This window comes from Ornithorhynchus anatinus, chromosome X3, assembly GCF_004115215.2.
Source record: "Ornithorhynchus anatinus isolate Pmale09 chromosome X3, mOrnAna1.pri.v4, whole genome shotgun sequence".
Taxonomy (NCBI): Eukaryota; Metazoa; Chordata; class Mammalia; order Monotremata; family Ornithorhynchidae; genus Ornithorhynchus; species Ornithorhynchus anatinus.
In genome coordinates, this window is record NC_041751.1 from 864095 (window position 1) to 892088 (window position 27994).

The 27994-nt window shown below is 49.4% G+C and overlaps 1 protein-coding gene across 2 annotated transcripts; it reads right to left on the minus strand.

Annotated features, from left to right (window-relative positions):
- Window positions 1-170: 170 nt before the first annotated feature.
- Window positions 171-27980, minus strand: LOC100075200 (glutamate decarboxylase 1-like). 2 transcript variants are annotated; one of them, XM_029053682.1, is made up of 15 exons: window positions 27814-27980; window positions 22333-22407; window positions 21734-21976; window positions 19555-19645; window positions 18741-18853; window positions 17170-17285; window positions 16225-16304; window positions 14385-14439; window positions 13604-13720; window positions 12953-13017; window positions 12776-12854; window positions 10839-10988; window positions 9742-9849; window positions 6370-6459; window positions 171-681 (listed from the first exon to the last, which is right to left on the minus strand). In XM_029053682.1, exons 1-15 carry the CDS (start codon window positions 27848-27850, stop codon window positions 508-510), a joined length of 1593 nt encoding a protein of 530 aa, XP_028909515.1. In that variant the 5' UTR covers window positions 27851-27980; the 3' UTR covers window positions 171-507. The 2 variants fall into 2 exon arrangements, with proteins under 2 accessions (XP_028909515.1, XP_028909514.1); XM_029053681.1 differs by having other exon boundaries at window positions 22333-22461.
- Window positions 27981-27994: the final 14 nt, after the last annotated feature.

Sequence of the window (27994 nt, forward strand, 5' to 3'; positions counted from 1 at the left end):
CTGTGTGCGTACCGGGTGATTTTGGAGTTCCCCAGTGAGGGCTACAACAGCGGAGGCGGAGAATTCATTTTTTAAGTGATCGGTGCCGGGAATGGGAGAACTCTCTAATATTACCAGAAACGACACCGATTCAGCCGGACAATGGGGGAGGAAGAAAACGAGGAGATGTGTATCTTGCAGTTGCCCCTTTATTGTTTTACAAAATCCTTTCTGTTGAGGTTGGCCCGGGAACGGGTCACAGCCCTTCCCAGAAGGTCTGGCCTCTCCCCGGTGCCGGCCTGCCCTGCTGGGTTTGTGAACGTGTTCTTTCTTCTGTCCCGCTGGGGCCAAGGCCAACACCCACAGGCATTTTCTTTCCACTGTGCCTCTCCAAAGTGGATGGAATTTCATCTTAGACTGGCATGGCAACCCACGATGGGACGTGACCAGCGAGTCAAGCTCCCCACCCTCCTCCCCCATCCCTCTTGTCTGGTCCGGTCGGTTCCGTGCGTGGTCTGGGTTTGGGCTTCACAGAGCCTTCCCCAGCCTCTCGATTTCACCAACCAGGAAGTCCACATCCGCCTGCCGGGTGGCAGGATTGGAGAAAACCATGCGGAAAAAATTGGCCTTGTCCCCATGGGGCTGGTAGCTCACCATGGCCGTGCCTTCTTCGACCAGGAGGGCTTTGATCTGCGGAGCGATCTGCGGGCAGAGAGGGAAGAAACGATTTTTAGTTCCCATGTCTCTCCTCCGTGTGAGATTCCGGAAATAATAACGATGGTATTTGTTAAGCGCTTACTATGTGCCAAGCCCTGTTCTAAGCGTGTACATAAGGTGCTACTATGAGAAGCAGCGTGGCTTGGTGGAAAGAGCCCGGGCTTGGGAGTCAGAGGTCGTTTAATCCCGGCTCTGCCACTTGTCTGTTATGTGACTTTAGGCAAGTCACATAGCTTCTCTGGGCCTCAGTTACCTCATTTGTAAAATGGCAGTGAAGAGTGTGAGCCCCACGTGGGACAACCTGCTGACCTCGTATCTACCCCAGTGCTTAGAACAGTGAGTGGCACATAGTAAGCGCTTAACAAATACCATCATTATTAATATCCCTTTGAACAGGTCCCATTATCGTTTAATGGGTTTAAGGTGTTTTGAGCAGAGCTCTCGCAAACTGCTTTGGCTTGTCAGCTTTCAGGTCTTCAATCAATCTTAGCTCTTTGTTGACACCTAAGGGACATTTAATAATGTAAGAAAAAGGAGGCTGCCCTCGTCCTGGCATTTTTAGAAGATATACAGGAAAAACTCTCAATTCCCTATTCTAACCTGCGTAAACGGTCCCTGTTGTCTCTTTCAGATTTTCACCAAATGCAAGAGTGAGACCCCTCTCATCAGCCCCGTTCCAGCTGCAAAAGGCAACCTCGATAATCAGTGAAAAATCCGTCAACTTACGGATTTCATCGTGGCGCAAGCGGGAACTGCCTTGTTTTCATTCGAATGCCAGAAATGAGTTATCTTTGATAATGAATATGGGGGAGCAGTTGTTCTCCAAAGTCAGCTCCATTTCCCTGCTAGGGATGGGGTGGGGGTGGAGAAAGAGGGTCCAACATCACAGTGACACTGTCTGACATTGAGGCCTGAAGGCGCTGGGGAGGTGGTTCTTATTTTGATGATGATGATGGCATTTGTTAAGCGCTCACTACGTGCCAAGCACTGTGTGAAGTGCCGAGGTAGATACAAGCAAATCATTTTTTGACTGCTGCTATGGTTATTGCTCACTGCACTCTTCTATCTGTTCTTTTTTGGCTGTCGACAAATAATGGAGAGAAGCAGGTTTCAATTTTCTTTGCCTCTGACAATTTCCTCTCTTGGGTAGCCACGCAACTCCTTCCTGCTGGCTCAAATGGAAGGCAGGCATAACTGATAATAGGGGTGAAAAAACAGTTCTCTTCCTTCTCAATTTGATGAAATACTTGTTTCTTTCAGAGCAACAACAGGATGCGGGGCAAAGACCGGGCACCAAGAACAAGATGGATTCCAGGAACGGTGACGGCAGGGCTCTGAGCTGGCATTACTCTTTTGAAAGCCCTCAAGCACCCAGAACAGTGCTGGGGCATAGAGTAGGTGCTCAATAAATATATTGTTGGGGTAGATGTGCTTCGAAGCAGAGAAGCAGCATGGCATAGTGAAAAGAGCACGGACCTGGGAGTCAGAAGGTCATGGGGTCTAATCCCGGCTCCTCCACTTGTCTGCTGTGTGACCTGGGGCAAGATACTTAACTTCTCTGGGCCTCAGTTCCCACATCTGTAGAATGAGGATTAAGACTGTGAGCCCCATATGGGACAGGGACTGTTTCTAACCCGATTTGCTTGTATTCAGCCCGGTGCTTTATACAGTGCCTGGCACATAGTAAGCGCTTAATAAATACCACAGTTATTATGAGTAATGGTAGACTTCTCTACATATAGTAGGCATTCAATATGAACATTTTATGGAAGAACCAGAATGAAGAAATGTTTAGAGACAGCAGACTTGAGGATGACTGTGATGCAAGGAAGAGGGTGAGGGTGAACTGGAAAAAAGCACAGGAAAAATATGGGAGTGACATTTGTGAGTTCAATTTTGCATGTAATTTTTATATGAATTGTTTCAATAAAGAAATACGATTGCTATAGAAACATGATTTCCAGTCATGTTAATTGAATTGGGCGTTATTAGAGGTCACCTAAGTAAATTTTCAGTCTGTGACAATGAAAGTGGGGTTATTTGAGGTCATCAGGGTCATTTCAGGTCATGTTAATTAAAGCAGGGTCATTCACTTCATAGAATTTTTAGCCCTCAAAATGAAAGTGAGGTCATTGCAGGTCATGTTAATTAAAGTGGGGTTATTTGAGGTCACCTCAGATAATTTTCAACCTCAAAAAATGAAAGTGAGGTCATTTCAGGTCACTCGGGTCATTTCAGGTCATGCCAATTAAAGCGGGGTTATTTGAGGTCACCTCGGAGAATTTTTCAACCTCAAAAAATGAAAGTGAGGTCATATCCGGTCACCTGGGTCATTTCAGGTCATGCCAATTAAAGCGGGGTTATTCGAGGTCACCTCGGAGAATTTTTCAACCTCAAAAAATCAAAGTGAGGTCATTTCAGGACACTCGGGTCATTTCAGGTCATGCCAATTAAAGCGGGGTTATTCGAGGTCACCTCAGAGAATTTTTCAACCTCAAAAAATGAAAGTGAGGTCATTTCAGGTCACTCGGGTCATTTCAGGTCATGCCAATTAAAGCGGGGTTATTCGAGGTCACCTCGGAGAATTTTTCAACCTCAAAAAATGAAAGTGAGGTCATTTCAGGTCACCCGGGTCATTTCAGGTCATGCCAATTAAAGCGGGGTTATTTGAGGTCACCTCGGAGAATTTTTCAACCCCCAAAAATGAAAGTGAGGTCATTTCAGGTCACTTGGGTCATTTCAGGTCATGCCAATTAAAGCGGGGTTATTCGAGGTCACCTCAGAGAATTTTTCAACCTCAAAAAATGAAAGTGAGGTCATTTCAGGTCACTCGGGTCATTTCAGGTCATGCCAATTAAAGCGGGGTTATTTGAGGTCACCTCGGAGAATTTTTCAACCTCAAAAAATGAAAGTGAGGTCATTTCAGGACACTCGGGTCATTTCAGGTCATGCCAATTAAAGCGGGGTTATTTGAGGTCACCTCGGAGAATTTTTCAACCCCCAAAAATGAAAGTGAGGTCATTTCAGGTCACTCGGGTCATGTCAGGTCATGCCAATTAAAGCGGGGTTATTTGAGGTCACCTCGGAGAATTTTTCAACCTCAAAAAATCAAAGTGAGGTCATTTCAGGTCACTCGGGTCATTTCAGGTCATGCCAATTAAAGCAGGGTTATTCGAGGTCACCTCGGAGAATTTTTCAACCTCAAAAAATGAAAGTGAGGTCATTTCAGGTCATTCGGGTCATTTCAGGTCATGCCAATTAAAGCGGGGTTATTCGAGGTCACCTCGGAGAATTTTTCAACCTCAAAAAATCAAAGTGAGGTCATTTCAGGTCACCCGGGTCATTTCAGGTCATGACAATTAAAGCAGGGTTATTTGAGGTCACCTCGGAGAATTTTTCAACCTCAAAAAATCAAAGTGAGGTCATTTCAGGTCACTCGGGTCATTTCAGGTCATGCCAATTAAAGCGGGGTTATTTGAGGTCACCTCGGAGAATTTTTCAACCTCAAAAAATGAAAGTGAGGTCATTTCAGGTCACCCGGGTCATTTCAGGTCATGCCAATTAAAGCAGGGTTATCTAAGGACACCTCAGAGAATTTTCAACCCCCCCAAAAATAAAAGTGAGTTCATTTAAGGTCACTCAGGGGCATTTCAGGTCATACTAATTGAAGTGTGGTCATTTGATGTCACCTAAGATACTTTTCAGCCCACTTTAATGAAAGTAGGGTAATTTCTGGTCACTTTAATTGAAATGGAGTAAATTGAGTTCATCTAAGGGAATTTTCAGTCCATATCAATGAAAATGGGGTCAATTGAGGTCAGCTGGGGCATTTCCGATTATGATAATTTAAGTGAGGTCATTTGAGATCACCTCAAGGAATGTTCAGCCCAAGTAAATGAAAGTGTGGTCATATGAGGTCTGTAGGCCAATTCAGATCATGTTAATTAAGGTAAGGAGTCTTTTGGGGTCACCCAAAGTATTTTCAAATGGAGATAAAGGAAGTGATGTCACTTGAGGTCACCCGGGTCATTTTAGGTCATATTAAATTAAATGGAGCCTTATAAGGTCATCCCAGAGAATTTTCAGACCAAGTTAAAAGAAGTGGGGTTTCAGCGGGGGTCATCTGAGATCAAACTGAGGTATTGCAAGGGAAGGGAGGTAAATTCTTAGAAGTGAAATCGTTGAACTTCAAAAGGGCAAATCATCATCACGACCCAGCATCTCCGGCCCAACCAATAAGTGTTAGAGACCGTGGACAAGAGGGTTGGTTAGTGAAATGGTGAGTCCAGTGAAAGGCCAATGATGAAGCATACGGTCAAAGAGTTAAACTGTAAGCCCGTCAAAGGGCTGGGACTGTCTCTGTTACCGATCTGTACATTCCAAGCACTTAGTACAGTGTTCTGCACATAGTAAGTGCTCAGTAAATACTATTGAATGAATGAACAGAAATTCCAAGTTCTCCCTCTCGACCCCACTTTTTATTTTGCAGAAAAAAGGACAGAGGCGCCACACAGAGAGTTAAAAATGTACCCACCCTCCCTCTGCTCTGCCAGGAGGCGGCTCTTAACTGCACCTTGTGGCTAGAGCCCATTGGCAGGGAATGAGGGAGGAGCATTTCTCTGACCGGACTGCACAGGTCCCCCAGGAGACAGCAGCCCCAGGGCCGAGCTAGAAAGGAGCACTTTATGCGGGTGCCTTGGAAATGGGCATGCATGGCAGCGTGAGATTCCTTCCTCGGGGGGTGGTCTCAAACTGGACTCTCATCTGGCAACCAAATTCGACCCAAGTCCAGATACCAGGAGTCCATGAGTCTATAGAGTAACGTTATAAACCCCAAAAGGATAGAAGAGGAGAAAATGCCATACTTAACCTGCAATATATTTTATTAATTTGTACAATACAAATCTTAGGAGGAAGTAACTGAAAACTTTCAGAGAGAAACACAGCTCTCCACAACTTGAATTTTTCTATTGCAATAGTGGTGTTCTGATCTTCAATTTGTTCCCTTCTGGCTAGGGCAGCCCACATCCCCGGACCCAGGTCCAGAAGCGTCGGAGGGCTGACCCCGGGTAGAGACCAGGGCGGTGGGGTTCTCAGAAGGCGGCGGGGCCGGGATGGAGACACTGTCTCCCTGGCAATGGCCAGCACTGGGGCTGGTGGCCCTCAAGCCGCTCAAGTCCCCAGCATTGCTCTGCAACCTGGAGGCCTCCTCAGCAGCCCCACAGACCCGACAACACTTAGCCTTTAGGGAGCTTTGCTTTCCACCCCGGGCATCATCTTCCCTTGCAATGTCCCTCCCCGCTTCACTGGCATTTCTTGAGGTGGGGAGGTGCAGGTGCCCTCACCCCCATTTTACAGAGGAGGAGACCAAGGCCCAGGGAGGCGAAGAGACCAGCCTGGAGGTGGTTGGGGGTGGTGGTGGGGAATCACACGGCGGGCCAGGGACAGAGTTGGGTCTCAAACCCAAGGTCTCCTGACTCCCGGTCCCAATCCTGGGCTCTCTCCCCTCCCCTCGTGGGTGTGGGCATTGGAGAATTTTGGAATCAGGAAGAGGAGGCTCGATGACCCTCTAAGGCTCCCTGAAGGAGAGGGCGGGGGGAGGAAGGAGCCCGCCTGCCCCCCATCTCCGCCTCACCTGCCCCTGGCCTGTCCCCAACCACCACCTCCCCATACCTTGTGCAGCTTCTGCGCCCTCTCAGACCCTTGGGGAAGGCTCCTCAGGCTGGGCGGGACATACCAGAAGCAAACATTGGTCAGCTCGGGCTGGAAAACAAAGATCAAAAAAACCTGTGAGCCTATAGAGTCCGGCGGGACTACCCCGCAGCACACTTGAATTTCGTTCACCAGACCTGCTTCCAGAATACATTTTATTTCAGTTCCTAATAGGCGACCACTCGCAAGGTGAGAACTGATTGGAAAAGTCTCAAGAAAAGCTTTGTTATCTGAGACTTGTCTTAGGATCAGTAATAATGATTGAGGTAGTTTTTAAGTGCTCACTATATTCCAGAACTGAACTAAGTGTTGGGGTGGATGCGAGAGAATCGGGCCCTGCACAGCCCTTGTGCCACAGTCGGTCAATCAATTAATCAATCAGTGGGATGTGTCGAATGCCTGTTTAGTACAGAACACTGTATGAAGTGCTTGGAGAGTCCAAAAGAAGCAAATCACCCGTTCCTGGTCCTCAAGGAGCTTGCAATGCAGTGGAGGAATCCAATGATTCCGCTTGATGGGGGATTTGCTTTGCTTCTGAATGTATTTTAGCGACATGCTTGTTAACAGTCAGGAAAAGAAAAACTAGGAATCCGGCACGAATATTGATCAAAACCCAAAACATTCATTCATTCATTCATTCAATAGTATTTATTGAGCGCTTACTATGTGCAGAGAACTGTACTAAGCGCTTGGGATGAACAAGTCGGCAACAGATAGAGACAGTCCCTGCCGTTTGACGGGCTTACAGTCTAATCGGGGGAGACGGACAGACAAGAACAATGGCACTAAACAGCGTCAAGGGGAAGAACATCTCATAAAAACAATGGCAACTAAATAGAATCAAGGCGATGTACAATTCATTAACAAAATAAATAGGGTAACGAAAATATATACAGTTGAGCGGACGGGTACAGTGCTGTGGGGATGGGAAGGGAGAGGTGGAGGAGCAGAGGGAAAAGGGGAAAATGAGGCTTTAGCTGCGGAGAGGTAAAGGGGGGATGGCAGAGGGAGTAGAGGGGGAAGAGGAGCTCAGTCTGGGAAGGCCTCTTGGAGGAGGTGATTTTTAAGTAAGGTTTTGAAGAGGGAAAGAGAATCAGTTTGGCGGAGGTGAGGAGGGAGGGCGTTCCAGGACCGCGGGAGGACGTGACCCAGGGGTCGACGGCGGGATAGGCGAGACCGAGGGACGGCGAGGAGGTGGGCGGCAGAGGAGCGGAGCGTGCGGGGTGGGCGGTAGAAAGAGAGAAGGGAGGAGAGGTAGGAAGGGGCAAGGTGATGGAGAGCCTCGAAGCCTAGAGTGAGGAGTTTTTGTTTGGAGCGGAGGTCGATAGGCAACCACTGGAGTTGTTTAAGAAGGGGAGTGACATGCCCAGATCGTTTCTGCAGGAAGATGAGCCGGGCAGCGGAGTGAAGAATAGACCGGAGCGGGGCGAGAGAGGAGGAAGGGAGGTCAGAGAGAAGGCTGACACGGTAGTCTAGCCGGGATATAACGAGAGCCCGTAATAGTAAGGTAGCCGTTTGGGTGGAGAGGAAAGGGCGGATCTTGGCGATATCGTAGAGGTGAAACCGGCAGGTCTCGGTAACGGATAGGATGTGTGGGGTGAACGAGAGGGACGAGTCAAGGATGACACCGAGATTGCGGGCCTGCGGGACGGGAAGGATGGTCGTGCCATCCACGGTGACGGAGAAGTCTGGGAGCGGACCGGGCTTGGGAGGGAAGATGAGGATCTCAGTCTTGCTCATGTTGAGTTTTAGGTGGCGGGCCGACATCCAGGTGGAGACGTCCCGGAGGCAGGAGGAGATGCGAGCCTGAAGGGAGGGGGAGAGGACAGGGGCGGAGATGTAGATCTGCGTGTCATCTGCGTAGAGATGGTAGTCAAAGCCGTGAGAGCGGATGAGTTCACCGAGGGAGTGAGTGTAAATGGAGAACAGAAGAGGGCCGAGAACTGACCCTTGAGGAACTCCAACAGTTAAAGGATGGGAGGGGGAGGAGGCTCCAGCGTAGGAGACCGAGAATGATCGGCCAGAGAGGTAAGAGGAGAACCAGGAGAGGACAGAGTCCGCGAAGCCAAGGTGAGATAAGGTATGGAGGAGGAGGGGATGGTCGACAGTGTCAAAGGCAGCAGAGAGGTCAAGGAGGATCAGAATGGAGTAGGAGCCATTGGATTTGGCAAGAAGGAGGTCACGGGTGACCTTAGAGAGAGCAGTCTCGGTAGAGTGGAGGGGACGGAAGCCAGATTGGAGGGGGTCTAGGAGAGAATGGGAGTTAAGGAATTCTAGGCATCGATTGTAGACGACTCGTTCTAAGATTTTGGAAAGGAAGGGTAGTAGGGAGATAGGACGATAACTGGAGGGGGAAGTGGGGTCAAGAGCGGGTTTTTTTAGGATGGGGGAGACGTGGGCGTGTTTGAAGGCAGAGGGGAAGGAGCCCTTGGAGATTGAGTGGTTAAAAATAGAAGTTAAGGAAGGGAGGAGGGCAGGGGCGATGGTTTTAAGAAGGTGAGAGGGAATGGGGTCCGAGGCGCAGGTGGAGGTGGTGGCACTTGCGAGGAGGGAGGAGATCTCCTCTGAGGATACTGCAGGGAAGGATGGGAAAGTAGGGGAGGGGGTTGTTGGGGGGGGAGGGGAGAGGCGGAGGGGTGACTTTGGGGAGCTCAGACCTGATCGTGTTGATTTTCGTGAGGAAATAGGTGGCCAGATCATTAGGGGTGAGAGATGGGGGAGGGGGAGGATCGTGCCCACAGAGATTAGGCCAGTTTCCAGGGTTTTCTAATACTTATTGCCTTGGGGTTTTAGAAGTACAATAGTAGTAGTAACATTATTTATTGAGCTCTGACTGTGTGCGGAGAGCACTGTGCTAAGCGTTGGGAAAGACTATGCAGATGAAAATGAAACTTTGGGCAAGTCACTTCACTTCTCTGGGTTTCAGATACCTCATCTGTAAAAGGGGGATAAGACCTGGAGCCCCATGTTGGGACAGGGACTGTGTCCAACCTGATTAACTTGTATCTACTCCAGTGCTTAGAACAGCGCCTGGCACACAGTAAGCGCTTGACAAGTACCACAATTATCATTATTATTACTGTTACATCATCCCTGTGCCTCACGATGCTCCCAGTATCCTCAGTTTGAAACATCAGACGTGCTTACTGAAATGAACTTTGTAACCCAACAGGATCTATTTTCCAGACACTGTCCATTTCATTTACCTGCTTCCTGCCAGAAAACTGGCCGCGGTGAGAAGGGGGTGGAGGGGAGGCAAAGAGCACCTGGCCTTGCCTCCCCTGAGCAATAAAACCCCCCAGCAGGGGTTCCCGGAAGCACTGAGAAACTTACTTCTGCATCCACTACGAGTTCAAAGTCGTCCCTTTTCTTCAAAGACTTGTGAAGATAGTCTGCAAGCTCCAAACACCTGTCGATCTGAAGCTCAAATCCGCAAGTCCCCTGGGTAAACACAATGGTGATTTTAATGAAGAGGAGGAGGAGGAGAAATGGTATTTGCTAAGTGCTTCTTATGTGCTAAGCACTGTGCTGAGGGTTAGGGTGGCTGCAGGATAATCAGAGTGGAAGAGTCCCTGCCCCACACAAGACTCTCAATCTAAAAGGGAGGCAGACAGGAAACCTATCTCCATTATTCAGCTGAGGAAACCCAGTATCACCGAGTGGTGCAGATAGAGCATTTACAAAGAAACTCTTTGAAGGCAGGGACTTCTATTTTACTCTCCCAAGCACTTAGAAAAACTCTCTGATTATAATAGGTGCTCAGTACAGCACTCTGCATATAGTAAGAATTCTGTTTATTGTTACATTGTGCTCTCCCAAGTGCTCAGTATAGTGCTCTGCAAGCAGTAAGCATTCAATAAATGATTGAATGAATGAATGAAACTAAGGGTCTAGTACACAGTACTGCACACAGCAGCTCCCTAGAACAGTGTTTTGTATATTATTATAATAACAATAATAATAACTATGGTATTTGTTAAGCGCTTACTGTGAGCCAGACACTATACTAAGCACAAAGGTGAATACAAACAAATTGGGTTGGGCACAGTCCCTGTCCCACGTGGGGCTCACAGTCTCAATCCCCATTTTCCAGCTGAGGTGACTGAGGCCCAGAGAAGTGAAATGACTTGCCCAAGGTCACAGCCGACAAGTGTCAGAGCTGGGATTAGAAAGCATGATGTTCTGACTCCCAGTTGGCAGTCATTACAGTCCTCCCAGCAGGTGCTCAGCTCAGTGTACCGGTGCACAGCAGGCGGAGAACCACAGTCAGCACTGATTTATATTTTGCTGTTTGGGGACTATAGGAATCAAGATGATATTTTTCCAATACTTTACGGCAGGAGAAGCTCCATGCAGAGGTAGAACAGACGGTGCCCCGAGGGACCCTGCCCGATGCCGGGTCAGTGGGCAGGGTGGGCGGGCGTGCTCACCTTTGCTTTCCACATGAGCCACAGTTTGAAGACGTCCACGTGTCGGCCGCACTGGACGGCCTTGTCCCCGGTGTCGTAGGCGGTGTCGTACTGTTTATCAGGCTGGAACAGGTAGCTGGCGCACATTTGGTTGCAAGCCTTCAACAGACCCTGAGGAGGACGGAGCATCCGGTGAGGCCAGACCCCACACCCACATTCCCTCTGACCCGCTGGCCACTGGGCCTTCAGTCATTCATTCATTCAGCCGTATTTATCATGCGCTTACTGTTTGCGGAACACTGTGCTAAGCACTTGGGAGAGTATAATACAACAATAAAGAAACTCATTCTCTGCCCACGATGAGCTTACGGTCTAGAGGGGACCGTCTACAGACCGCCACCCTCCCCGGGGCCTGGAGACCCAGGTGGCTGTTTGCCTGGACAGGGACGGCAGGCTCCTCAAATGCAACTCGGGTGAAACTTGAGCACCTATAGTAGGCAAAGCATTGGACCGCACAGTGCTCTGCACATAGTAAATGCTCAATAAACGCTACTGAATGAACGACTGGACATTTGGGCAAGTACCCCAGAGGTACGTGAAAGACACAATCGCTGCCTTCAGAGAGCTGAAATTATTATTAATCATATTTACTGAGCACTTACTGTGTGCAGAGCACTGTACTGAGTGAAATCTTTGGGGGAGGCCAACACAAAATAGGAGGGAAAGAGAAGGAGGAGGAGAACGTCGTCACTCTGACACTAGATTGGCATGGCCAGACATCAGAAACAATTGAACTGGATCAATCAAGAATCAATCAATCGAGGGTATTTATCGAGTGCTTATTATGTGCAGAGCACTGTTCTAAGCACTAAGGAGAGTACAATACAAGAGAATAAGCAGACACACTCCTTTCCATAATGAGCTTACAGTCTATTGAGCACCAGACTGTAAGCTTATTGTGGGCAGGGAGCGAGTCTGTTATATTGTTCTATCTTACTCTCCCAAGCACTAATACAGTGCTCTGCACACAGTAAGTGCTCAATAAATTGGATTGACTGACTGACCATGTGCAAACGATGGAGCACTTAGGAGAGTACAGTTGAATGAGTAGATGGGTTTCTCGCCCTCAAGAAGTTTACAATCTAGAGGGAGAGATGAATACAAAAATAAATTCCAGGTAGGAGCAGGTAGCAGAGTGTACAGTAAGCTTTGAAGATGGAAAGAATAGTGATCTGCTGGTGTGAAGGGGAAGCGAGAGGCAGGCAGGTAGGAGGACGTGGGCAAGAGGTTGGCCGCAGGTGGGATGAGAACTTGCCACAGAGGGGAGGTTAACTCGAGAGGAGCCAAGAGTGCGAGCTGGGGTGAAATGGGCGAAGAGAGTGGATATGGAGGGAGTGAGCGGATGAGAGCTGAAGGAGATGGTGAGGAGGTTCTGTTTGATGCAAAGCAAGTTGGGCAGCTGAGACACTGACTCCCTTTAGAGGCAACCAAAGATACACTTCATACGCCTTGTGCCAATGGCAGGATTCTTTGCATATGATGATGATGATGATCATAAAATAGGAACTTCTGCTATGAACAGTTTTAGCATTGCTTTTTCTCCTGTTTCCACTATTTGTAAACAAGTTATGTTTTTCTTTCGGCCCCTGAGATTGTCAGATCCTTGCGGACAGGGGGTTCCCTGTTTGCTTTCTCCCGAGCCCTGGGTCCAGGGTTCTGCCCACCATAGGTGCCACCCAGTAAATGCCACAGGCTCAGAGATCCTTTAGAGCTTAAAATAGGCCCTGCAGATATTTGACCGAATGGACAAGTTCTCACTGAATCTTTCTGACCTGCCCACAGGCAGTCAAAATGCCCAAATCTCTGGCTCCCCTGGCTTTGAATCTGCCGGGCGCAGGGCCCCAGACGCACCCCGGGGACCTCGGACCTGGGGCGGTCCTCCCTGACGGCCCGCTCACCTGCTCCCGGACCAGGATGGCGGAGCACTGAAGAGGGACGCCCATCAACTTGTGTGGATTCCAGGTGACCGAGTTGGCCCTGGGGACGGAGGAGCAAAAACCAAAGTGGTGAGCGGAGGGCCCCGGAGGTCCAGCCTCTATCTCCAGAGGGACCAGGGCTCGGGGTTTCACGCTCACCTGTCAATGCCTTCCAGCTTGTAGGCGTGCTTCTTGGACAGGAGCAGGCCCCCGCCCCAGGCAGCCTAGGACAAATGGAGAAGGGAGCCCCAAGGCTCACAGTCTTAATCCCCATTTTACAGTTGAGGTAACTGGGGCCCAGAGAAGTGAAGTGACTTGTCCAAGGTCACACAGCAGACAAGTGTTGCAGACAGGATTAGAACCCAGATCCTTCTGATTCCCTGGCCCATGCTCTCTTTACCAGACCACGCCACTTCTCAGGTTCTAATCCTGGCCCTGTCACTTACCTGCTGTGTGATCTTGGGTAAATCACTTAACTTCTCTGGGACTCGGTTCCCTCATCTGCAAAAAGGGGATTCAGTACCTGTTCTCCCTCTTACTTATATGGAGAGCCCCATGTGGGACCTGATCGTCTTTTATCTATCTCAGCACTTAGCACAGTGCTTGACACATTTGTAAGTGTCTCAGTAAACACCAAAATTAATATTATTATTATTATTCACTGAGGGAAACTGCATTGGAGGAAGGTTTGCCGGGGCACAACACCTAATGGGCACTGGGTAAATACCAGTCAGGCCACTGGGGTCTTGCAGAGTCTCCCAGCACCCAGTGACAACAAAAAGAACCGTGAGTGGTCCCGGTGTGTCTTACATCCACGTGCATCCAGAGTTTGTGCCGCTCACAGATGTCAGCGATGCTGGTCAGCGGGTCGATGGCTCCATACACCGTGGTCCCGGCCGTGGCGCTGACGTACAGAGGAGACTGGCCCTAGAAGAATGAGCAATGCCAAGGCCAACGATCCTCACAACATGACACATCACGACACGGGAGTTGTTCACGAGGGCAAGGGGGAGCCAGTTGCCAGTTGGCAGGGCACATTATTCACTCAGTTGGCGGCAGGGAACGAGAGCAAGCATGCGTGACCTGGATAATAATAATAATGTTGGTATTTGTTAAGTGCTTACTATGTGCCGAGCACTGTTCTAAGCTCTGGGAGAGATACAGGGTCATCAGGTTGTCCCACGTGAGGCTCACAGTTAATCCCCGATTTACAGATGAGGTAACTGAGGCACAGAGAAGTTAAGTGACTTGCCCACAGTCACACAGCTGACAAGTGGCAGAGCCGGGAGTCGAACCCATGACCTCTGACTCCGAAGCCCAGGCTGTTTCCACTGAGCCATGCTGTTTCTAGATATGATCTTTGTGCTGCAGGGCACACGGGCCTAGCTGATGTCAAAGAGCAAGATCCAAGCCGAACCGGCGCAAGCCATGACCCTCCTCCCTCCCACCCAGTCTGCCCTGGGAGCTGGGTGTGGCCTCTCCCACAGTTCCAGATCAGCTCGCTCCTTTTAGCTTTCCCTCCCACTTCGTCTCGCTTTTCACACGGGAACTTGTCAGTCAATTATTGTACTAAAGGGAAAATTCAACATACCTCTCTCTTAGCTTGAAGAATTCTTTCTTCCAGTTCAGATGGAATCATCTTCCCCCTAAAAAAATGAAATAACTTCAATATAACAATAATAATAATAATAATAATATGTGCCTAGACAGGTAGGACACAGAGAATTTCTGTTTAATACTGAACTCTTGGGATTAAGGAGGCATGTGCATGTATGCACAAGCCAGAGCCATTGACAAAAGCCAGGATGGAATTAGATGAGGAAATCTTGCAAGGGTTGTAATAAATTCATATTTCAGTACAACCACCATTCCCAATTTAAAATGCTTGGATGAAGGGAGGGGTGCTGGCCGACCAGCTTCCACTGCTGGTTATTCTTTACTGTGGACCTGATTGACACATTTTCCCTTTCCTGAGTCACCAGATCAGACTGTTATCATGGTGGCTGAATCCGATCACACCAAGCTCAGACCGGTTTATGTCATGCAAGGTAGTGAAGGAATCTCCGGGCTGACAGCAACTCCCAGGAGTGGAGCGGCCTCTTTCGGAGAGCCGCTCTTCCCCCTGCTGTCCCGTGCATTCACAACATGTTACCCAGAAAGAAAGGACGTTCTGCACAAATTAGGATCCCAGCAATTGAAGCAGTGTGGCCGAGTGGATAGGGAACAGGCCTGGGAGGCAGAAGAACCTGGGTTCTAATCCTGGCTCCACCCCTTGTTTGATGGGTGACCTTGGCAAGTCACTTAAATTTTCCAGGCCTCAGTTACCTCCACTGTAAAATGAGGATTAAGATTGTGAGCCCTATGTGGGACAGGGACTGTGTCCAACCTAATTAACTTGTTCCTATCCGAGCACTTATTACAGTGCCTGGCACATAATAAGCACCTAATAAATACCACATTTTATTATTTATTATTATTTTATCATTTATTATTATCATTGTTTCATTGACACCGCGACTGCCTGTTTTTAACCACACTTCATAATGCAACAATACATTTAATAATAATAATAATAATTATGTTGGTATTTAAGTGCTTACTATGTGCCAAGCACTGTTCTAAGCGCTGGGGTAGATACGAGGTGATCAGATTGTCCCACGTGAGGCTCACAGTCTTAATCCCCATTTTACAGAGGAGGTAACTGAGGCACCGAGAAGTTGAGTGACTTGCCCGAGGTTACACAGCTGACGGGTGGCAGAGCCTGGATTAGAAGCCATGACTTCGGCTCCTAAACCCTTGCTCTTTCCACTGAGCCACGCTGCTTCTCTGCGCATTTGCTGTGAGCAGAGTACTACATTAAGCATTTGGGAGAGTACAGTACAGCAGAGTGAGTGGGCATGTTCATTTGACTAAACCCTCTCCAAAGACAGATTGCACCACAGCTGACATCATGCTTTCATACCAATCGAGCCTCTCATCGGGAAAGATGAACTAGACTCCGTCCTGAGACCAAAGTCAAAAAATGAACCTGAGGCAGCTCTTCCGAGACTAATGGTAGGAATAGTATCTGCTGAGCCCCCTCTGGGTGCAATGCCCTTCACTGAAGCACCTGGGGAGTCCCAAAGAGAAGCGAGATATTCCTTGACCACAAGGAGCTCGGAAAAACTCGGATAAGAAAAATTAAGATTTCATGAGGCTTCGGAGTGGACTCCATCTAACATTTCCAAACCCAGGAGCCATTAAGGAAAAGTTTGCTCTCAGCAAACCCTGTGGGATTTTTTCATCTCGGGGAGATAAAGAAGAAACCCCATTTTAGCCTGTCCTATGGATCATACCGACGGCTTGGCTTGGGCTGCAGTTCTACGAAAACAATTGCTAAATTGCGAACACCCTGGAGATGCCAGCTTCCCATAAAGGATCGGAAAACATACCTTTCATCACATTTGACTTCGATTACATTATCCGTCCCGATGCCAAGGACAGCTGCAGCCTTCTTGACTGAATAGTGACTCTGGAGGAACCGAAGAGAAAACATCATCCGTCCCCCCGACCCGAACACTGGATTTGTAAAAATTAAGACAGGGATTTAAATGGGAATTGCAATTGTCAGTGGCAGCTGAGGCTGAGGAGAGCGGCAGAGACCAGAGGTGGGGGCCCCAGCATTGCTGGGAGGGAGCTACGGGAGGGCTCTGGGCCCCCGGGCCACCAGGCAGAGGTCTCCAGTGGTTCCCTGGGGGTCCCGGCTGGGACCTGGAAGGCAATGACCTGGAAGGGGAGAGTTTGGAGCTCAGAGTTGGGCAGGTGGCCATGATGAGGATGTGCCCAGAGAAACCTCCGAGCAAGCCTGACAAGAGAAATGGCTCTCTCCCAAGACTCTTCCCCAGCACCAGGTCTGGCCCCAGATGAATTCAGATCTGCCCGGAAAGGGCCTTCCCACCCCCACCCCAGCATTCCTGGAATGCAGAATCTGCGTTCCCGTAGAATCCCGTGGTCAGGAAAGCACCCATTCCAACACCACGTATGTGTTCACTACTGACTCTCTGACAGCACAGCTTGTTGTCACTCTCCCCTCCACTCCCAGACTGTAAGCTCACTGTGGGCAGGGAATCTGTCTATTGTTATAGTGTACTCTCCCCAGAGCTTAGAACAGTGCTCTGCACACAGTAAAGTCTCAGTAAATACAATTGAATGAATGAATGAATGTGACATGCATGCTGAGCCCAGATAGGCTCACAGTGTGGGGCAGAGGCATCCCGCCTCCTTGCCTGCTTCGAAGCCCAAGTGTGCGGGGGGACCCCAGGGTGTAATCCGGCCCTGTGTCGCCCCATCGCTGGCTTTCGTGTCACCTCAGGCGGGGACCCCGTGACCACACTCACATGCTCCGAGATGAACAGCACGATGCGGGGCAGGGCCGCCATGCCTCGGCTCTTGACTTCTGGAAAGTACTTGTAGCGCGCTGCCAGGACGCTGTAGAGGTTTGATATGGCCCCACCTAGAGAAGAGAATAACAATAATTACAATAATTCATAATTATGGTCCTTGTGGAGCACTCACTTTGTGCCAAGTTCTATTCTAAGCTGTAGGGTAGATACAAGCAGATCAGGTTGGACACAGTCCCTGTCCCACGTGGGGCTCACACTCTTAATCCCCATTTTACAGGTGAGGGAACTGAGGCCCAGAGAAGTGAAGTGAAGTTTACACAGCAGACGTGGTGGAGTCGGAATTAGAACCCAAATCCTTCTGACTCCCAGGCCCGTGCTCTATCCATTAAGCCATGCTGCTTCTCCAGAGAAGAAGCCAAGCCAGCATTTACCCCACTTTTCCCAGAAAGTGAGACAGCGGGCAGAGCCCAAGGGCTCCTCCATCTGAAATTACACGTCGCCGCCCCGGGTTCCCTCAGGCGATCGATCATCAGTCGGCGTGCCCTGGCATGAAGGTGTGGTGAGGTAACATTCGATCAGTCAGTAGAATCTGTGTGATTTGGGGCAAGTCACTTCACTTCTCTGTACCTCAGTTACCTCAACTGTAAAATGGGGATTAAGACTGTGAGACCCACATGGGACAATCTCATTTCCTTGTATCTACCCCAGTGCTTAGAACAGTGCTTGGCACATAGTAAGCACTTACAAATGCCATTATTATTTATTATTATTACCTGCCGAGCACCTACAGGTGCTCAGCCCGCAACTGATCGATCAGCGGTATTTACTGAACACTTGCTCTGTGCACGGCCCTGTACTAAGACCTTGGGAGAGTACAATACAACAGAATTAGTCGACACCTTCACTGCCCTTAATGAGGTCACCGTCTTCAGTGCAGAGCCCTGTACTTGCTCTAGTGACTCAGTCGCTCCCCTGAGATGCTTAGAGTCTAGCCGGGCAGACAGTCAGGGCCTAGCAGACAGAAGGCAAGGGGGAGTTTGGAACCATTTTGACTTCCCTAGGACTGACCAGCAGAATCAATCACTCAATACTATTTACTTAGCGTTTACTGTATGCAGAGCACTGTATTAAGAGCTTGGGAGAGTACAATAAAACAGAGTTGGTACAAAGGAAGATAACAGACAGCTCTGATGGAGGCTTTCACAAGAAAAGAATCTCAACTGAAAGTGCCGCTCAACAGCGTGGCCTTGTGGCTAGAGCCCGGGGCCTGGGAGTCAGAAGGACCCGGGTTCTAATCCCGACTCTGCCGCTTGTCTGCTGTGTGACCTTGGGCAAGTCCTTTGACTTCTCTGTGCATCAGTTACTTCATCTGTAAAATGGGAATTTAGACTGTGAGCACCAAGTGGGACAAGGACAGTATCCAACCTGATTAGCTAGTATGTACTCCGGTGCTTAGTACAGTGCCCGGCACATAGTAAGCACTTAACAAATACCATAAAAAACAACTATTCTCAGCCATCACCCCGACAATCTCAGACAGCAAGCACAGTCTTCCCGTCACTTACCTGGGGAGAATATGCCATCTGCTCCAGTTTCGGCCCAGCCCACCAGTTCATGCATTTTCTGGAGAAGGATCTTTTCCATGACAACAAATACTGGGGAGATTTCATACGTAAACCTGTATGTGTCCACATCAAGTACATATCAGCTGTGGTGCTGGAAGCATTTAGGAAAACTGGCGTGTTGGAATGTGGGCTGTCCGACACGGGGAATAGCAGTCGAGGTCTGGCCTGCCCATTATCACCCCCAAACCTCCCTGTTTCCCATTTTACAGAAAGCCCCACAGTCTAAAGTAACAAAGGGAATTTGGATTTTTTGTGTGTGGGGTGCGGTTTATGGCATTTGCTAAGGGCGGAGAGATTTCCTTGGCACTTGGAGGTGGGCATCAAAGTTTGGCCACTGGGGAGTCTCTACATGTCACGGCAGTGGGAGAGGTCTTTTTTATGATATTCGTAAGCACTTACTATGTGCCAGGCACTGTACTAAGCCCTGGGGTAGATACAAGCTAATCAGCTTGGAAACATGGAATTTATGAGTTTTAACCCCCATTTTACAAATGAGGTCACTGAGGCACAGCGAAGTGAAGTGACTTGCCCAAGGTCACAGAGCAGACAAGCAGGGTTTAGAACCCATGTCCTTCTTTATGACTCCCAGGCCCAGGTTCTATCCAACCTCAGCCCCTGGCTGCCTCTCCTCCGCCCTTGGGCGAAACCAGACGCAGCCAAAATTCCCCCCCATCTATCATCTTGCTCTGGGTTCTCCCAGTATGCTCTGGATTCTCGAATGCATGTTAGACCCATCCCCAGAGGGAAAACTCACATGTTGGTGTTTGCTGTGGCCGTCAGCCAGGCGCCAGCTAATCCTACCATATCTAGGCCACTGGAAAGCTGGTTAAAGAAGCGAGGGTGGCCTAGGGAGAAAGTCCAGGTACACTTCATCTTAAAACCGAGTGGACGGAAATCTGGCTTGTTTGCTCGAAACTGTTCAAATCCACTTGTTTCATGGGTACTCAGACACATGGATACACACACACACACACACACACACACACACACATACACACACACAAAACACACCTAACCCTCCCCCCTCCATCCATCCATGCAAGCTTGATGTGGGTAGGGCACATGCCCACTTCAGAGAAGCAGAGTGGCTTAGCGGAAAGAGCCCAGGCCTGGGAGTCAGAGGACCTGGGTTCTAATTCCAGCTCTGCCACTTGTCTGCTGTGTTGCCTTGGGTTTGGGCTAGCCTCTTAACTTCTCTGAGCTTCAATTCCCTCATCTGTAGAATGGGGGTTAAGACTGTGGGGCATGGAGTGTATTCAATCCGATTACCTAGCATCTACCCCAGCACTTAGTACAGGGCGTAGCCCATAGTAAGTGCAGAACAAACTACTATTATTATTAGTATCAAGTCTTGTTATATTGCACTTTCCCAAGCACTTGGTACAGTACTCTGAAGACAGAAAGTACTCAATAAATATGACATTTATTATTTGAAGGCACATCGGTAATATGTATGTTCACACACACACACACACACACAATTTGCTAGAAAGCCAGGTTTAGTAAAGAAACAAAGAGAACTGCAATCCCTAGGTGAGGAATCATCAGTTTGGAGGTAAGAGGGGGAAACATTTCAGCCCCTGTTTCCTGGTAATGACCACCCGGGGCCTGAGTCTTTCGGTGTGGGAGTTCTCCGGATCCTGTTCCCCCCTACTGAGGGGCCAGTGGGCAGAGCTTGCCTCTGGGAACTGGGACAACTGAGTTTTAGTCGTGGCTCTGCCTGAGCGGGCCCTGCAGTCAGCAGGGAAGGTTTCTGCTGGAAGAAACACCTTAGGTGCACAGCCGGGGGGACAGGCCCACCTCGGAAATGAGCCGGCTGGCTAACATGGGCTACAAAGTCCACAGCGACTCCCAAGCCTACTGCCCGCCGGTTCACAGTGCCGTGGCATGACTGGCTCAGGGAAAGAGCCCGGGCTTTGGAGTCAGAGGTCATGGGTTCGAATCCCAGCTCTGCCACTTAGCTGTGTGACTGTGGGCAAGTCACTTAACTTCTCCGTGCCTCAGTTACCTCATCTGTAAAATGGGGATTAAGACTGTGAGCCCCACGTGGGACAACCTGATTCCCCTGTGTCTACCCCAGCGCTTAGAACAGTGTACATAGTAAGCGCTTAACAAATACCAACATTATTATTATTATTATGACGGAGGCACTGGACTGCGGAGGCTTCAACCCTCAGTGCATAAAAACCTTCAATCGATGGTATTTATTGAGCACTAATTTTGTGCAGAGCACTCTACTGAGCGCTTGGATCAGTACAATGCAACAGAATTAGCAGACACGTACCCTGCCCATAATGAGCTTGCAGTCTAGAGACTTCTCCAGGTGCTGCTTCCCTGCCCACCGACTCGGGCACTGCTCTCTGTGCCCCAGCGGCAACATGATGGGCAGAGCCAACCTAGTGCAAGAGGTGCTGTGCAAGCCACTAACATGGGATCAACCCCTCTCCGCAGTTCTCGGTCCTGAAGTCTTGGGCACTAAAGGTCATCCATCCTAACAGACTGGAGACTCCATCATAAATGCATGTTTGTAAGTACACAGGTCTGCATGCATATGTGTGCGTGCATGTAGGTGTGTATGCACGTATGTGTGTACTTCTTTTATGAAGCCACATTAGGACTTCCAGATCATAAGGGAAGGAGAGATGGGGAGAGGGAAAGGGTGTTTACCTTGCTGCTAATCGAATGGGTTTTCGTTGTGGGTTTTCATGATGGGTCTTTGGCCGTCCCTCCCATGGTAGCTGTCTTATACTCTTCTTCGTCAGCCAACGCTATCTACTGAGAGCCCGCTGTATGCGGAACACTGTACTAAGCACCTTCTCTTGGCTTAAAGCCGCTAAGTCAACTGGGGAGGGGGTGGGGTCTGGCTGGAACAGTTCAGCCCTAAAGAGCAGTCCGGCCCCGCACCCCACGGGGACCCCCACCCCGTGCCTCACCGGTCTTAACGCCGTACTTCAGGGTGTCCCTGCAGTCCACCAGGATCTGCTCCAGAGGCTCAGGCTGGTCAGAAACGGCCAGGCTGAAGCCATCCAAACCTTCCAGGAGCTGGTGCGGGTGGTGGAAGTCCAGGATTTTGCTCTTCTCATCATAGGTCTTCCTGATGTAAGCCAAGATGATGTCCACCACCTCCAGCAGGAAGTGTTCCGTGATTTCTGCGCCAGGCCCAGCGGGCAGCAGGTCTGGGGAAGACACACGGATAGTGGCAGCGGGGCGGATGCGCTGGAACCGTTATCGGCCTGCATCGGCCCTCCTCCTCTTCCTCCTCCTCTCCTCACCCCCGCTACCCTCAGTCAAGCCCAATCAGGAGGGGAGCACCAGCTTGGCCACGGATGGTAGTAGAGGGGTTCCTCGGGCCAACAGGCAACGTGTTCTGTGGCTGGGCCCCGGGCTGCCCAAGGAGGCTTCAACATCGTGGCCTACTAGGCCCCCGTCTCCTGGTTTGAGGAAAACACCCGCATTTTTCATCCACCGCTCCAGTGCACTGTGCCGTGTCCCCCTCTACAAAGTGCAGAGTGGCTGCTCTGGTCATTCTTACCTGAAGCGTAAACGTTGGCAAAATCCGTGACCAAACCATCAGAGCGGTCCCCCTTGGCCGGGCCCTCTCCCCCTGCTGGAAAGGTGGAGATGGGTTGATTTTGCAGGTGTTCCCGGCAGACCCGGCCACCTGCAAATGTATTTCATAAGGACACAAGTCCAGCGCACTACCACTTTCACCAGTAGCTTGACATCATCTTGTGCTTTTATCTGTTAATCTCAGGGCATCGTCACAATCTCCCAGGAGCCGGGAGGAGCCCAGAGTATAACCCATCCCCATTTCCCAGATGAGAGAAGAGAAGCACAGAGGGGTTTAATGCCTTATCTGTGGTCAACCAGTGGCAGGGGCAGGGCCGGAACGAGAATCCCGATCACGCTGGTCTTTCAGGTTCTAGTCACTGCCCAGCAGCGTGACCCTCAGCAAGGCACATTTTTATGGTATTCGTTAAATACCGTAACTGTTTTAAGTCCTGGGGTAGACGCAAGTTAATTAAGTTGGACACAGTCCCTGTCCCACGTGGGGCTTACCGTGTAAGTAGTAGGGAGAACAGTCAGTCAATCGTATTTACTGAGCGCTTACTTGTGCAGAGCACTGTACTAAGCGCTTGGGAGAGTACAATATAATAATAAACAGACACATTCCCTACCCACAGTGACCTTACAGTGTAGAGGGGGAGACAGATAATATAAATAATTTACAGTTATGAACATAGCAGGGGAACTGAGGCACAGAGAAGTGAAGTGACTTTCCCAAAGTCACACAATGGAAAGTTGACAGAGCCCGGGCTCTTTCTGACTCCCAGGTCTGTACTCAATCCACTAGGCTGCCCTGTTTCCTGCTGCCAGCCTTCCCTTCCTAAGCTTAGCACCCCCCGCTCCTGGCCTCCATCAAAAGGGTGGGGGGAGGGATAAGTGGGGATGGGGGGACAGTACTGAATTGTGTCCCTTTGCCCCTTCCACCCTCAGACACTGCCCCTACAACCCCTCCTTCTTTGAGACACTGCCCACACAACTTCATCCGATAATCCATCCTTCTCCTGGGCACCCCCACCCCCAAAACTATTCCAACAACCCCTCCTCGCCCCCTAACTCTGCCCCTGCCACCCAAGGATCCTCCCCCTCAGCAAGGGCCTCTCCCTCAGGAGTCATACTAGGCTCATCACTGCTATCCGTAGCCATCCTGCACAATTATTCCACCCTGCGCAATAGGTTTTGCTGTTTCCTTTGTTGGTTTTTCACACACGCCCTTTTCCAACTGGGGGCTAATACTTCCCTCCGATGTCCTGTGTCCCACAAGCCCCACACGGAGGCGGTGAGGTTATCCCAAGGAATGTCTGTGGGACCCTCTCAGCTGGAAACTGTGGGAAGCATCCACTGAGGAGGGAGTTCCCTCCTCTGCTTTGCCGTTATGAAAACTCCACGTGGACGCTAAGTGATGCAATCCAGGCCAGTGACACCTTCTTTGCACCCAAATCCCCTGAGAGAGGACTCCTGTTCCTCGTTCCCTGAGGCTAGGGAAAACGATAGAGCCTTCTGCAACGATGCCAGGCCCAGGGAAACATCAATGCTACTAAATGACTGAGTCTCTTGCCGGAAACTTTGGTAAGCCTCGGCAGGATCTAGGACCTGCACGGAGGAGTTGATTCTAGTGCCGGTGGCTTGCTCAGTGCTTCCCCTGCTTTCTCAACCCCTGCCCACCGCATCTCTGCTGGGGCTCAGAGTACAGAGAGTAAGTTTGCAGGCTGTGGCGCAGCACAGGACAAAGTCCTTGCAAAGATTGTAACGTGCAGGCCCCAGTGACGGCCAAAGTGACCGCAGCATTGTGCCGTTGCTGAAGGTGGTCCTGGGACCCGCCAGGCCATTGGCTCCGTATTCATTCATTCGATTCCTTCAATCATTCATTCAATTATATCTGAGGGCTTACTGTGAGCAGAGCACTGTACTAAGCGCTTGGAAGATTACAATATTATAATAAACACATTCCTTGCCCACAGCGAGATTACTGTCTAGAGGAGGAGGCCGACTCACAGCCCGTAGCGGCCAGTTGTGTGGGGGGATTCTTGCTGGGCCTGTCCACCTTGTGGGTCACCCTGGATGGATGTTGGGGCAGAGACCTACCCCACTGATGGCACAACCCCCGCAGACCCTCCTCCCCTCCGTCTGCTCTCCAGGAGACCCATGTCTCCCATCTCCCAGTTCTTAGGTGGGTTAGTTTGTTTGCCATGGAACAGATCTGGGTAGGATTGGGGTGAAACATCTCCAATAAAGAAACTTTTTTCTTCCTCTGAATTCAAACCCCTCTGAGTGGGCTGGGCTTCAGGGTCAAAGGGAGGTGGACAAGGAAGAAAGACCAGAGCCTCTCCCCCTCATCAGGGAGGGTAATTGACTGCAGGGGAAATTACAGCGGTTGATTGCTTCCACAGAGTCAATTCTCCAGATGACTGCTCAACTCTCAGTTGGGCAAGGGCCCACTGACTTGCTTAATTAGTTAGTTATGGTTAGTTAGAGAAGCAACGTGGCTTAGTGGAAAGAGCCCAGGCTTGAGAGTCAGAGGACAAGAGTTCTAATCCTAGTTCCATCATTTGTCTGCTGTGACCTTGGGCAAGCCATTTAACTTCTCTGTGTCTCAGTTATCTCATCTGTAAAAATGGGGATTAAGACTGTGAGCCCCACATGGGACAACCTGATTACCTTGTAACTACCCCAGTGCTTAGAACAGTGCTTGGCACATAGTAAGTGCTTAACAAATACCATTATTATTATTATTATTATGGTATTTACTAGGTTCTCACTATGAGCCCAGCACAATGCTGAGCACTGGGCAGATACCAGCAATGAGGTTGGACAGAGTCCCTAGACATATGGGGCTCCCAGAATAAGAGGGAGAGAAAGCAAGGTATTTTAGCCCCATTTTACTGATGAGGACCCAGAGGCCAGAGAGGTTTAGGGATCCACCCACGGTCACCCGGCGGGCAGAGCTCTTTCCCAAGGCCAAGCTCTTTCATCAAGGCTCCGCCGCCTCAAGGTTTGAGAAATTAGTCTGCGCAAAGCAAATGTATTCTTCTTCAGGCTTCCTCCCGTGAACCCCAGTGTCTAACTGCATCGGTCTGTTTATTGTTATATTGTACTCTTACAAGCGCTTGGTACAGTGCTCTGCAAGCAGTAAGCGCTCAATAAGTGCAATTGATCCCACGTCTAATGCAAAGAGTTTGCAACAGGAGTTTCAGGTAAGGGACTTCATCAGCCGGTAGGCACCACCAGCGCCCTTAACTCAGTTAATCTCTGGGATCATCTTTGACCTAGTGATGACAGCAATCACCGCTGTTAATCTGTACGCTCAATATGGGATTTCGAGGGATTGGGGAAGCTACTGAGCCACTGGTGACTCAGACAAATGTCTTTTCCCCTTGTGTGGATCCCTGTTTGGAGAAGATATATAGAAAGGGCTTCTTCGGACTCCCACCTACAAATGAATCACTACTGATTTATTTTCTTCCTTAGGATTAAGAACCAAACAGTTTGGTGCAACTCCTGAGATCGATCACTCATTTTCTTTGGCAGGACATGTTTTATGATCTCTTCTAAAGGGACAATCACTGTTTGCTTCAGGGTTGAAACAACACTGCTTGGTGCTTCATCAAAGGATAAAAGAATCCTCACGCCGCCGAAGGTACTTTGTGTTCTTTATAAGGAATATTTCCTGTTTCATTTTAGGAACCTTGATCAACCAATCAATCAGTGGTATTTACTGAGCGCTTACTATGTGCAGAGCACTGCGCTAAGTGCTTGGGAGAGAACAATACAACAGAATTAGAAGGGCACGCTCCCTGTCAACAAGGAGCTGAGTCTAGAGGAGGAGACAACATTAATATGAATAAATAAGTAATCAATCCATCAACCAATGAATGGTACTTATTGAGCACCTGTTATGTGCAGAGTACTGTACTGATTGGGGGAATCGGTAGACACAATTCCTGTTGGGTTTTTTTTGAATGGTATTTGTTAAGCCCTTACTATGTGCCAGGCACTGTACTAAGCTCTTGGGTAAATATAAGCTAACCAGGTTGGACATGGTCCATGTCTCAGCTGGGGCTTCCAGTCAATCCCCATTTTACCAATAAGGAAACTGAGGCACAGAGAAGTTAAGAAACTTGACCAAGGTCACACAGCGGACAAGAGATGGAGCCAGGATTAGAATCCAGGCCCTCTGACTTCCAGGCCTATGCTCTTTCCACTAGGGAATGCTGTTTCTCAAGAACCTTCTGATCTAGTGGGAAAGACCGGTGGTGAAATAATTATTACTTTATACTAATTTATTAATATAATTGATCATTCCAATTAAGGGGCAAGTGTTGTTGGGCAGAATTCACTAAGGTTCATTTCAGTCTATTCTTTGAGCCCACTGTCATGTTACTTCTTTACCCTAAATAAGGACCCAGAAACATTCAACTCCCCAATCCTTTCCCTCTTGAATCATTACTGTGTCATGTCCTAGGGAAGCCTGGTGAAACCTGTGCTCTAGAGAGAGACGAAGGTGAGCCCCCACATGTGTATTAATAATAATAATGGTAATTATTAAGCACTTACTATGTGCCACCCACCATACTAAGCAAATTAGGTTGGACACCATCCCTGTCCCATGTGGGGCTCATGGTCTCAATCCCCATTTTACAGATGAGGTAACTGAGGCACAGAGAAATGAAGTGACTTGCCAAAAGCCACACAGCAGACAGGTGGCAGAACTGGGATTAGAACCCATGACTTTCTGACTCCCAGGCCTGTGCTCTATCCACTCTGCCAGGCTGTTTTCCTTATTCCAAAGTCATCTGCATTTTACCGTCTCCCTGTGCCGGCCCGATCCTCCGGCCACTGAGACTTCAGGTGCTCGTTCTCTCTCACCAGCCCTGTAGCCGGTGGCTGAAAAACCGGTCCCTGCAGCAGCCGGGGGAGTGGTCCCCATCCCAGCCAGGGCTCCCCGCATCAAAGGCAGCGATTGTGGGCAAGCCAGGAATGACTCCAAACCCTCCTCTTTTGTACCAGCTTGAATCAAAGCGGCATTGTCTGGCCCAAACTCAGCAAATGGTACAGAATGTCCTTGGGACAGATGACCGGCGACTGTTTCTGGGGCCGACCTGGGACGCATCTTTAGTCACGGTCAATCACTACATCCCAATCTTACCTGAGTCCCACCATCTGGGTTTCGATCCTCGGACCTCGTCACCTCATCAAGGAAACCAAATTGATTTCCCGCAACTGCCAAAGGAGATGGTGCTGATCTCAGGTTTAAAATGACAGTTACACCTACCACCTGAAGACACTAAGAAGTTTTGCAATTCTAGTCTTTCTGAAAAAGCAATGACCAAGCCCTCATCAGCATCCAGCTACTCAATGGCATCAACCCCTATCTCTCCTACCTCCCCACTCCCCTGTCCACCACCTCTCCCCTGCCCCCCAAACATATCCACAACCCACTTTAACTTACTTGGCTGACCAATTAATCCTCGTTTTTGGAAATCCATTTTCTCTGAAAAGCAAATTAAAAAATCCCAAAATTTCTGGGGCTGCAGGAATTGCTCTGAAAAGCGTATGACCTGGCTTCAGGGGGGTCCCAAGTCTATACCAGCGATCTCATCCCCTTCCCGGACGAGCACAAAGGCCCTGGG

What these genes read in the sequence shown, in the direction of transcription:
- LOC100075200 (XM_029053681.1), bottom strand. Translation starts at nt 27,850, where the DNA reads ATGGATTTCCAAAAACGAGGATTAATTGGTCAGCCAA. An exon ending in AGGATTAATTGGTCAGCCAA is followed by an intron (nt 22,462 to 27,813) that starts GTAAGTTAAAGT and finishes ATACATTTGCAG; the next exon opens with GTGGCCGGGTCTGCCGGGAA. An exon ending in AACTCGTAGTGGATGCAGAA is followed by an intron (nt 6,460 to 9,741) that starts GTAAGTTTCTCA and finishes TTTGTTTTCCAG; the next exon opens with CCCGAGCTGACCAATGTTTG.